The sequence below is a fragment of the Cornus florida genome, unplaced genomic scaffold, assembly GCF_030987335.1.
Source record: "Cornus florida cultivar Cherokee Brave unplaced genomic scaffold, ASM3098733v1 CherokeeBrave_3.0.0_Hap2_Chr11, whole genome shotgun sequence".
NCBI classification, from domain to species: Eukaryota; Viridiplantae; Streptophyta; class Magnoliopsida; order Cornales; family Cornaceae; genus Cornus; species Cornus florida.
Window position 1 is genome coordinate 49,915,957 of NW_026775581.1, and position 12,263 is coordinate 49,928,219.

At 34.4% G+C, this 12,263-nt stretch overlaps 1 protein-coding gene and 1 non-coding gene across 2 annotated transcripts; one reads left to right on the plus strand and one right to left on the minus strand.

Moving 5' to 3' along the window:
• Positions 1-524: 524 nt before the first annotated feature.
• On the plus strand, positions 525-631 carry LOC132287486 (small nucleolar RNA R71). Its single transcript, XR_009473037.1, has one exon. It is a non-coding gene; the product is annotated as a small nucleolar RNA R71 (small nucleolar RNA).
• Positions 632-10,543: 9,912 nt separating this feature from the next.
• Positions 10,544-11,732, minus strand: LOC132286482 ((+)-cis,trans-nepetalactol synthase NEPS2-like). Its single transcript, XM_059788831.1, has one exon. It carries the CDS (start codon positions 11,621-11,623, stop codon positions 10,841-10,843), a length of 783 nt encoding a protein of 260 aa, XP_059644814.1. The 5' UTR covers positions 11,624-11,732; the 3' UTR covers positions 10,544-10,840.
• Positions 11,733-12,263: the final 531 nt, after the last annotated feature.

Below are 12,263 nucleotides of genomic sequence, written 5' to 3' on the forward strand. Positions count from 1 at the left end.
TTTGAGGAGGCAAATTTTGTTGCCACGAAAAATTCAGATGGTTTCCAGTATCGGGATGATATGTCTGACTAAAGGAATTAGCCGTCGGTTTCCTATAGGTATTATAGGCACAAACTTGTGCATCTGAAGGTTCAGATGTACAGTAGATTGGACAAGCCTCAGTGGGATGAGATGAACTTAAACAGATATTGCATTTTGTAGGTGTTGATATGAGAGTAAAGGCATCAAATTTTTTATTTAAATCTTTGACTCCTTCTGCTAGACTTTGCATCATTGATTTGAATTTAGGTTCGGGTTTGATCTCAAAAGGATTAGAAGTTCTTTTGGAGGGATCATTCCTAGAGAATTCATCATCACAAGGGTTCTAGTTCCAACTTTGGGCATTCTTAGTAAGTTCTTCTAAGAAAGCATAAACTTCTTCAGGAGTTTGGGATTTGAACTTTCCTTGGCGCATTGACTCAATCATGGTTCGGTTAGTAGGAGAAAGCCCTTTATAGAAAAAATAAACCAATTGTGCTTTCTCAAAGCTATGATGTGGGCATTTGAGAAGCAAATCATGAAAACGCTCCCAAGTTTGATGGAATTGTTCTTCATGTTTCCCTTTGAAAGTGCTTATGGCATCTCTTATTAACTTAGTTTTTTGCATTGGATAAAACTTGTTCATAAATTTTTTAACAAGTTCATTTCATATTCTAATAGAGTTTGGAGGAAGAGAGTTGAACCATGAGGCCCGAATGGAGGAAAAACAATACAATTGGGTGGATTGGCTGTGATAGGGGCAAAATAGTCATTCAAATTTCTAGGATCAGTTGGGACAACTGGTTGTGCTGGTGGAACTGGTGGAACAAATGGTGGAACTGGTGGTGCAAGTGGTGGATCCATTGGAGAATAATTAGATTTGGAAGAAAGTAAGGATGCTTTCTCCAAAGCAAAGATTAAAGGATTACTGGAACAACGGATTAATCATTTGTTAACTCTTAACCAGTTGGGCATACAAAATGAACACTAAAGAGCACATGAATTTTTTTTTTTTTTTTTTTAAAAAAAAAGAAAAAAAAAGATTTTCAAAAGAGGTATATGTTTTGATAAATCTGTCCTACCCCTAATGGCGCCATTTAATAGGTATGTATTTATGGACTTGTCGTTGTCAAATACACTCCATATTAAGATAAAATACCTACAACCATTTAATTAAAAATGTCTAATGGCAAGTAGGGTCGAACCACGCATTCAAGTGAGTTTTTGTTTTCGGACAATAGATTTTTAAAACATTGATTTTGGAGTTTGTCACTAACTAGAAACGAATATTGGATAACAAATATTTAAAGCAATCTTAGAATGAGAAATTTCAAACATATAAATTGAGAGCAAGAAACTGATGAGTAATGAAATAACAATGCATTGAGAAGAAAATTACAACTAGAAACAACAAGGAAAACTCTAAGAATCTATTATATCATTCTATCTATTTTCCCCTCTCTTGTGCAAAATGGTCGCCTATTTATAGCAGGATGAACAACACAAGTGGTGTATGGATCAACTTGCCTATTCCAACTTCTTCCATCAGATGCCACTCCTCTTCATTGCCTAATCTGACATGTTGCTTCCTTACACGCCACCACTCATCATCTTTCTTTTCTCTGTTGACTTCTAACCACTCCCATTTCATTTCTTTACTTTTTCTTTCATTTTCTAACTCATTATTTCTTTCCTACCTTTATGACTTTTTTCTTTTTTTTTCTTCTTTCTCTCTCCTCATTGTCTAACTCATCATCATTCTCTTTTTCTTTTCTTTTCTTCTTTCTCTCTCTTTCTTCACGTGGCCTCCTTCTTTCTCCTTTCAAAATATAATATAATATATATATATATATATATATATATATATATATATTATGCTAATGATGATGTGTCATGCTGACTAGATGGAGGACCAAAAAGACAATGCTAGCTTCTTGTTTTTGCAAGGATTCGAACTTAGGAATTCATGAAAGATTTTGAACACAACTCCATCTCAGCTACAATGCTCCTTGTGTTTTCTTTTGCTTAGTAAAACATATAACTTTTGATACTTTGTTCTCCATTTATACTTGCAGTCTTCCCATTTATGCATTAACACCTACAAAACACAAAAGAAGTATATAAGAATATTTAAATAATATAAAAGTCTAATTAAAAGCTTATTTTGGTGCATGAAATAATAGGTTTTGTGTACTTATCACCAACCCGTTCATAAACATGACAAGCACGTTATGACTTGATCATGAATGATTGCTACCCTATTATTGCTTTTATTTTACCCCTTTCAGAAAAAGAAAATTACATGTTACTACAAATCCTTAAAACCCTCCAAATAGGTTAGTAGTTTTTTTATTACCATTTCATATGTATCATTAGTATTATAACATAATGATATTGTTGGTTCTTTAATTGGCTCGGTCGATTGAGATTGCAGGCGTCCTGTAATACCCCTAGTGTTCAAAAGGGTATAAATGGGAATTTAAATTTATTTTCTTGTGAGTTTTAGTTGTTTTCGTGGCTATGTGGTTATGTGATTTCGTGTTAATTGTTTAAATGAATTAATTGTCTAATTTTGTTTAATTTTAAAGTGTGTGCTTATGTGGTTTCATGTACATGTTTTAAATTATGTATTTGTTTACTTGGCTGGTGATTAATTGTTTAATTGTTTAATTAATTTATTTATTTTTATTGAAGTATATGCTTATGTGGTAATTAAATGTTAAATTAAATGTATTCTTTTTAGTTTTAAATGGAGTTTGGACTTGGATATGATCAATGGACTTTTTGGATCGTGTAAATGGGTATAGCTTTACCCATGGATGTATATACATGTATATATGGGTATATGTGTATATGTGGATTAATTTAGTTATTATTAATTATTAATAATTGAATTTGTAATTTAAGTCATCATTTAAGGTATAAAATAATTCTAGAGTTTTATTTATACTTATAATATCATGGGATTCTAGGTTGCCGACTTGCATACATATAGTTGGTATATAATTTTTCCTTTGTTTTCCTTAGGTAAATAGATTTAGGTTACAAATTATATTTGCCTATAAATATTTGTAGTATGTCTGCCTAGGGTTTTATAACCGTATTAACGGCACAGTGGAGGCAGAAAGTCATAACAGAGAGTTGTGAGGAAAACAGAGAGATTACAATGAGGGAAGGTTGAGCAGTAGGAGAGTTGTGAGGAAAACAGAGAGATTACAATGAGGGAAGGTTGAGCAGTAGGAGATTGACAATGAATAGACGTCGTCGGAAAGCTTAGGAAGACGACGACGGGGTTTTGATTCAAAACCACACAGGCAAGTCTCTATTCTAACTCTTTCCCTTAAACCTGTGTTCTGTGCATGCCTAGGTAGTCTCCAAGGTTTTAATTAACGTTAAAACTGATCTTATAAGTATGGTTGTAGTGAATTTAAACGCACTGAATTAAAAAGTTTAATGGTTTATACATGTTCTTGTTTTAATAATTATTTAGTTAATTTTTAAACTGGTTTTAATTCATGTCGGTGATGTATGACGCCTGCATATAATTAATTCTGGGTCATAAATTGAACCCTAGATAGTTAAACAAAACAATACGGAGGCTCTAAACTTTGCCGGAGGCGAAGAAAATGAGCAATTTTGAAGAATACGGCTCCCTAGTGTATGGAGAAGGCTCCCAAGTATATGGAGAAGGATCTCAATTTATGAGAATCTGCTCTCGCCCAGAAACGCATATTCAGCTATTTAGGGCACTGTCTGGACGAGGTGGGTTTCTGGAACTGTGTTGGAATATTAATGAGGGTTCTATATATTAATTCAAAGTGTATTAAAACCCTTTGATGCATAATCTTTAGTTATATGCTAATATTTTGAACAGTATCGAAGATTAAACAATTTTGCATATGGATAACACATAGGAAGGATTAGATTGTTAAATTTTATTTTAATAATCTAATGGACTGTAGCATAGACTCTAAACCTTTATTATGTGGTATTAGAACCCAAACTGTAGAATTGATGTTTTTATGCAATTGGACTAAACAGTATGAAAGCGTAAAACAAGTTGCATGTTGTTAACGGATATAACGGATAGAGGAGATTTAATTGCTTAAACTGTGTCTAGCAATTTAACAGACTGTAGTTTGATTTATAAAACTTGTTTTGAATGCATAATGGGGTTATTTAATTATCAGACTTGTTTTATGCTTACTTTGGATTTTAATTGCTGAGATATTAAAGCTCTATCTGCAATTACATGGATTAAATGCTTTGGATTCTAATTGCTGAACTATTAAATAATGTTCTAGCAATTACAGGGATGTTATTTTAGATTTTAGTTGATGAACTGTTTAAATTCTGTTTTTATCAACTATATGGATTATGTGGATTTTATTTGATGTACTGTCTAAAGTGTTGCATCATTTACGGATCATATGCATTGTATGCACCGGTATGGGACAGTAGCATATTAGGGACGGATTAGATCAAAACGCTAATTCCTACCTATTCATATATACAGAATGGATTAACTAAAACAGTTAAATCCTACATGGTTGCATGTTCTGTCAACTAAAACATTTAAACGACATATTGGATGTTTTGTTTATATTTCTGTATTAGGAAGGAATTGGGTTTAATTAAAACATTTAAATCCTAATTTTATGTCGTGTTTTGGTAACGAACAGTTGAGCGGCACTACATTGATTTGGATGGGAATTTTTATATATAATTTATGATACCGCGATATGAGCTTAAGTCTCAGGATTGTTGGTTAGGGAGCGTATATACGTTGGGATGCGTAACTGGTTATGATGGTTGAGGTATACCCTGTTAGGTCTAGGTACTCATGCCCACCTTTGGGTGTGTTTTTGCATGTTGCCTTCTATTCAGGTTGAGACCCCTATTATAGTCCAGTGAGAGTCCTGTAGTGTGAATATATATATATATATATATATATATATATATATATATATATATTTACGGACTATATAGATATGGTTGAGATATCTAGGATGTATCTGCGTATCGGGTCTCTGTTTGGATTGTAGTTAAAATAGAACTTGTTCGTGAGCCTGACCCACTATTATTTTTCAAATATCGGACGGTTACATTTTTAGAGCTTATTCGTGTTGAGCGGAGACAGTCACTCACTCTTCCGACTGCGTAGGACTGCTATTTATATTTAGTTTTGGATTTCCTTGTTTAGTTTAGTTTAACTTCCATTGGGTTTTGAATAAGGGTCCACTAGATGGATTCCCGAGTTGTAATCGTGGAGGACCAGTTGTATGAAAAGAGTTTATTTATTAATGAAAATTTATTCTAAGGTTTCAGTTTCTAGATTATCATTTTAGTTTCTTTTCAGCAAATTTTATTTATTCTTGTTTATCTTAATTGTATTATGTGTTCGTTTATTGCTAATTGGTTTGATATCCTCGGGTAATCGGGCGTGGGCCTGGCCAACCCGCATCTGGAAATTCGGGGGTATCACACGTACTAAAATTTATATTAAATTTAAATGATGAACATCAACTATCCCTTTGTTTGATGGCTAATTCAAATGATTTTGCCGAAGAGAAAATAATAAGAACTTCCAATTAATTTCTCTTTACCTTGGTGTAAAAACGAAAAAATTGCAATGCCAAAGAAATTAAATAAAATGAAACGAGAGAAATTAATTAAAGAAAGTTGTTTAGAATGGAAACTGCTTGACTTGAAATAAAATGGAACGAGAAATTAAATGTCAGAATAGGTAATGGATATATTGAATGGAGTGAAACAAATTCCATAAGGAATTGTTTAGAATACCAAAAATATGTGATTAAAACGGAAATAGCCATTAGAGGCTTCAACAACAAAAAAAAAAAAAAAAAAAAACTAATAGTTGAGATTAGGTTTCCATAAAATTGACGTAAAGTCATTTGAAATTGATGTGCTTGTTTTGGTGTGGTGGTGGATGTATGGAATAGAGCACAACCCTCTCTATTTATAGAATTACTTTTAATTGAGTTGTCTACTTTTTTTGCTAAAATATCTCTTTCTCCTTAATTTTCTTTTTATTTAATTCAAACTAAGTCCAGTATGTTACATAATCCCAATGGAATTTGATTTGGACAAACTAAGTCCTCCTTTCATAGGCTACTTTTTTAGCTTTAGTTGTATCCGATCGATCGGATCCGAACCGACAATCCGATCGATTGGACTGTCTCTGATTTTGGCTTTTAAGCTTCTTTTCTATTGCTCTCCCAAGACTTGGCATCTTTCAATCTTTAAAGCATTGGAATTAACCTTGTTTGATCTCTAGTATCTAAAAGTAGAAAATAAAACAAATCGAGATATAAATGGGAAAGGAAAAATAAACTAAGTTACAAATTAATGAAGATTAAGGCTTGAATAATGCATATTTCAGCACTTATCAATAACCTCAGAATTTGCCAATCTAATGAAGATAAGGTTTGAAATGTCTCTTCTAAGGACTCTCAGATACTTTTTAGGCCTTCAAATACATCAATCATCAACAGGAATATTCATTTCTCAAGAGAAGTATGCTACTGAGTTACTCAAGAAGTTCAACATGGATGAAAGCAAGGTTGTTTCTACATCTTTGTGCCCTAACACTAAGCTTACACTTAAGTGTACCACAAAAACTGTTCCTTTAACCCTTTACAGGTCTATCAGTGGGAGTTTATTGTATCTCATAGTTTATTGTATCTCTTAGCTCTAATATAGTCTCTTGGCTAAGCAAAAAACAAGACACAGTGCCCCTTTCAATCTCTGAAGCTGAGTACATTGTTGCCTCTTAAGTTGGTTCTCAACTACTTTGGATGAGGACAACTCTTACAGACCTTGGTCTTCAATTCTAAGGTCCTCCCAGCCAAGCTGTATTGTGAAAACTAAAGTGCCATTGCTATCAGTAAGAATCCAAATCTACATTGGAATAGTAAGCAAATTGAGATCAAGTATCATTTTCTTAGGAACAAGGTTCAAAAATGTCTTATTGATATTACTTATTTACCCACTAAAGATCAACTTCTAGAAATAATAACCAAACCTGTTCTTCCTTAGAGATTTATAACCCTTAGAGACATTTTCAGGGTTGTTCCACCACCCTCTTAAGCTTATAATTATTGGTCTTTATCACCTTTTAACCTTCCATATCAAAAAAGGGGAGAAAATGATTGAAATAAGGATAGTTTTTATCCTCGAATAAGGTTTTGTTGCTTACATTTATCTGTCTGTGAGTATGGTATCTATAATGTTGAGTTGCTGAAACTTCACTACTTCGTTTTTATTTCATTAGTTAGGTTTTGACATTAAAGGCAAAAGGGGGAAATTGTTGGTCCTAGTACTTATTTGTGTTTGCCTTTTTAATGTCAAAACTTGGTGTTTCAGAGCTAACAAGGGCTTATATCACCATTGTTGTGCACTGTGGCTTATTTTATCTCTCAGGGGTAGTATGGTCTTTTTCCATCTTGTGATACAATGTCACAATGGTTTAAGATAGTAAATTGCAACCATTTAGCTTGTTAAAAACCTATTCTCTATTTTTATTGAGGTTCAACATATGAAAATTAGCTACAGGATTATTCAGGGGTATTATGGTCATTTTACAGTTGTATTATATATATACACATTTGTTCAGATAACTGCAATGCATTGAATAGTTGTGAATTGAGCTGCATTGTGAATTACACAGTCTTAGCGACTGATTGATGCTGAGAATGAAAAATGGTTGTTTCAAGGGTATTTTAGTCTTTCTACTTGAAATTCATGTGTGTGACACGTTGTTTTGGTCCTAGAGTGAGAGTGTATACATTACATTGCATTTCTTAATCACCAAGTCTTAGATAAGACTGCTATTACGACCTTGATATTGTGAGCTGTAATTTCTAGTATGCTAGAGGACAAAATAGCTGAATTGGCAAGGGCATTATAGCCTATTCACACAGAGAATGTCATAATATTCACTGACCAATGATTGGCTACAGGTGCTATGTGTATATCCTTCTTGTATAGGATTTGAATTGGATGCTTGAGTATATATTAACTGTTATAGTTATTCTACAAAAACAAGCCTCTTAAAAAACCCTAATTGTAACCTACATTGAATCTATCTCGAGAGCTTCATATGAACCAATATTTCTAAAGTCCTTGATGATGATCTGAAGCTGAAATCTTTATAGAAATGTCACTGAATTGATCATTGTTGTTGTGTTGATCATGAAGTCCATTTGATGTCGTGTTTTGATGGTGCAAGGGATTGTTTGAAGGTTCACTTTGAGCCTAAGGTTGTTGTGGTGCTAAGTTAAGGTTGATACAGGTATATTTTGGTTATTCACATTTGCAGAACCACTCTTATCTCTTTTATGCATGATTGAATATTGATGTTTTGAATATTCATATTATCGTAGATAAGTTTTGTTTATTTAATTTATTTTCAATCTAGAAATAATATAGATACATATATTGAGTGATTGAATATCAACTAAAAAGTTAGTTTTTACAACACCACTTATGGGTCCCAACATGCCAGGCCCAATAAGATATTATTTTTAACAAATATTCTCTCTGTCCCAAATTAAGTATCCTCATTGATAATTGTGACTCAAAAAAATTTGGGACAAAAGAGTAGAATGTTTCTTTGGAGGGAGTTCAAGCTGGAACGAGTTGTGTGGCTTATGTTGATGGTTTTTGGACCTAACCTTGGTGCACCAAGGCCCAAGCCCAGATGTCAATCTTAACATACATATCTCCACATAGAAGTTTTTCTTAAATATTCTTTCATGGGACAAATTGATTTCCACCTGGCTCACTTTCACCACTTTAAATTATAATCAATTGTCTCACTTGAAAATGGTTTTGTATGAACGTAGACCCGCCTCAAAATACCACTATAGTTTTGACACAAAGTATACTTGATATTAATATGTTTGTTTCCAACTAATATAACAAAACAATGATCCCATTAACAAACGCTCCCACCTCTCTCTACTTTTCTCCCTCTAAACCAGTCGTTCTCATCTTCCTTCTGAGCTCCCTGCTCCCTTCCATGGGAGTGGGGAGCTGTTAGCTACCGTCCACGGTTGCAATAAAACTCGGTGTGTTTGAATAAGTGGGTTCCATGGGTTTTTTTTTTTACGCTTTTTTTGTTTTTGTTTTTGTTCGGCTAGATCTGCTCTTGTTTGTTTTGTTTTTGACTCACATGGGCAAATCTGTTGCTTTTCTCCGGTTAGAACTCTGATCTAGGCCGGTTTTGGGTTTTTCCCCGCTTATATTTGATCATTTTCTCCTTAATTGGATCTTGTGCGGGATTTTGTGTGTCGGAGCGCCTTGTGGTTATAGCTTTGGAGCGGTTGTCGTGCTAATGGCCAGACCTTTCGGTCTCTCTAGTTTGCTATTTTCTCCTATGGTGGTTCCGTTTACAGAGTGCTGGGTTTTGTTTCCTCCACAAATCTGGAGCCTGTTATTTATTTATTTGCTTTGCCTCAAGATTTGTATAATCCCATTAACCAAAAACTAACGGTAGTATTATCAAATTTAAAATTGTCACTCATTTCATTTGTTAAACCAAACACATTTAGAAACATATTATTTTAAAGGTAAATTACACTGACCTCCATTGAGGTTCAGTCAAGTTACACTGACCTCCCTTCTTATTTGACAAATTACATTGACCTTCCTTCAAGTTTAAATCTTCATAACAGAGAGTACCCGTCCATTAACTGCCATTAAAGGTCATTGCCCAGTCAATGTTAGTAATTGTTGATGTAAGTTTAAAGTTACTAAAGTACCCTTTTAATTATTATGAAGACAAATTTAACCTTACTTACTAAAGTAAAATTACTTAAAAACCCTCCATGGTTGCCATTACATTGGAGCCTTTTGGGCTCTCTGCAATTTACTAGAATCCATTGGAGCCATTGGTGCAAGCTCTCTCCACTCAACCTTTCAAAAAGAAAAACCTCTCTCCACTAAGTAATTTTCTTTGGATGATTCTTGTACTCCACTCTACATAATAAGCAATTGCCATTTTCTTTTTCTTTTTCTTTTTCTTTTTCTTTTTTTTTTTTTTTTTCTTAAACTTACCATTGAGTTACTTCATTCTTTATGTATTCTTTATTATGTAGAGTGGAGTATAAGAATCATCCAATATCAACGCCATGGGAAAATAAATTTTCTAAGTGTCTTGGTTTTGGACTTCGTTTGTAACCAAATGCAATTGGATTAATTATAAATGGAAGGTGGAGATGATCTACTACAATCAAACCTCCAATTACAAATAATCCAATTGATTTATCTATTACAACTAAACCTCCAATTATAAATAATTCAATGGATTTATTCTTACCCTATTTGGATTGCCTTCCTATACCCTTGTTGTTGTCACCAATCAAACCCAAATATATATATACCAAATCAAACAAATATATCCTCTCACTTTCCTCTCAAATTGTTTTTCATCAAACAAATATATTTAAGTACACACACACACACACACACACACACACACACACATATATATATATATATATATATATATATATATATATATCATTCTAAATTGTTTCTCTTTGACATATGGATAATTTGTCTTTTCAATGTTCATCCTTTCGTAAATAAATTACAATAAATATAATGACGACATGTATGTAATTTCACTTAAAAAAATAAACACCATCCACTTGACAGCTATAATAGGGGAGGTTGGTGTAATTTAACAAACAAGAAGGGAGATCCATGTATATTGATGAAACTTCGTGGGAAGTCAATGTAATTTTCCCTTATTTTAATTATTCTCAAACTCCCACTTGAACAAGAAAGCTGACGATCAAGACCAAGAAGCCGCTGTGCACACCCCGCCATCGACGAGAAGGTCATGGCCGGAGATGAATGCGGAGTCATCGGAGGCAAGGAACAACACAGCATCAGCAACATGTTTCACTTTCAGTACAATCCCTTTCAAGCTCGTAAATGACTCAAAAACCTTCTCCACATCTTCCACCTCCTTCTCGGACGGCTTGCACACCATAGGCGTCGCCACCCAGTACGGCGACACACTGTTCACCCTAATTCCGTTCTCCCCGAGCTGCCGGCTCGCTGACCGGACCAACCCAATCACTGCGTGCTTAGACATGAAGTAATCGGTCCCTCTCTTCGCACCTTTACTACCCGCCACGCTGGCCGTGCACACGATGCTGCCTCTCACGCGCCGCTCCACCATCACACGCGCCGCCTGCTTCACGCAAGTGGCCATGCCGCGCACGTTGATGGCGAAGATACGGTCAAATTCAGAGAAATCAAGATCAAGAAGGGTCTGTTCGGAGGCACTGAATACGCCCGCGTTGCTGAACATAATGTCGAGCTGGCCGTGAATCTGGACCGTTGATTCCACCATGTCTTTGACTTGGTCTTCGTCGGACACGTCGCAGTGGACGTAGCTGCATTTTGGGCCGATGGACTCGGCAACACGGTGGCCTTGCTCGTCTTGGATGTCGGCGATCACAACAGCACGTGCGCCGTGATGGGCAAAAACACGCGCGGTTTCCTCGCCGATGCCGCTGGCGCCGCCAGTGATTATGGCTACTTTGCCCTCTAGTTTCTTCATTGCCATTGTTAAAGCTGAAGAGCTTTAGAGAGAGAAGACAGTGATTTTGAATATATATATGTTTTAATATTCATCTACATATTTTGTTCAATCATACATGAGTTGCATATATACACTCAGGGGCCGCCCCTCTATATAGACTGGCGGAGCTTGGAATCCAAGATATATACGGTAACGAGTGAAGAAATGTCAGCCATTTGGATGATTTTTCTTTTCTGGGTGTGGTTTTTTTTCAAACATTTGGATGATTTTTCAGTCACCAGTAAAGAAACAAGTCGTTCATGTGAATTTTGATTTTGATTTTAATCAATATATGATGGTGATTTATTTGTTTTGCAATATCAAGACTTTAGTGGTATGAAACAATGGATATGCTATTTAGAGATAATTATCTAAAATATAATTTTAGTGTAATATATTATAATATTTTGGTAAATAAAAATGAAAGTAGCCATATATATTTCAAAAATTGAGAATTTAATTTTTAGTTTAAACAAGTCGACCAGTAGGCAGCATTGACGTTACTTCTTTTATTTTTTATTTTTATTTTACTACACAAAGAAATAAATAGTATTTCATGTGAATTTTGATCCGTTTCTATTTATTTTACTTTTACTGTTTTGGCAGTGATGACTGATGACAAGTT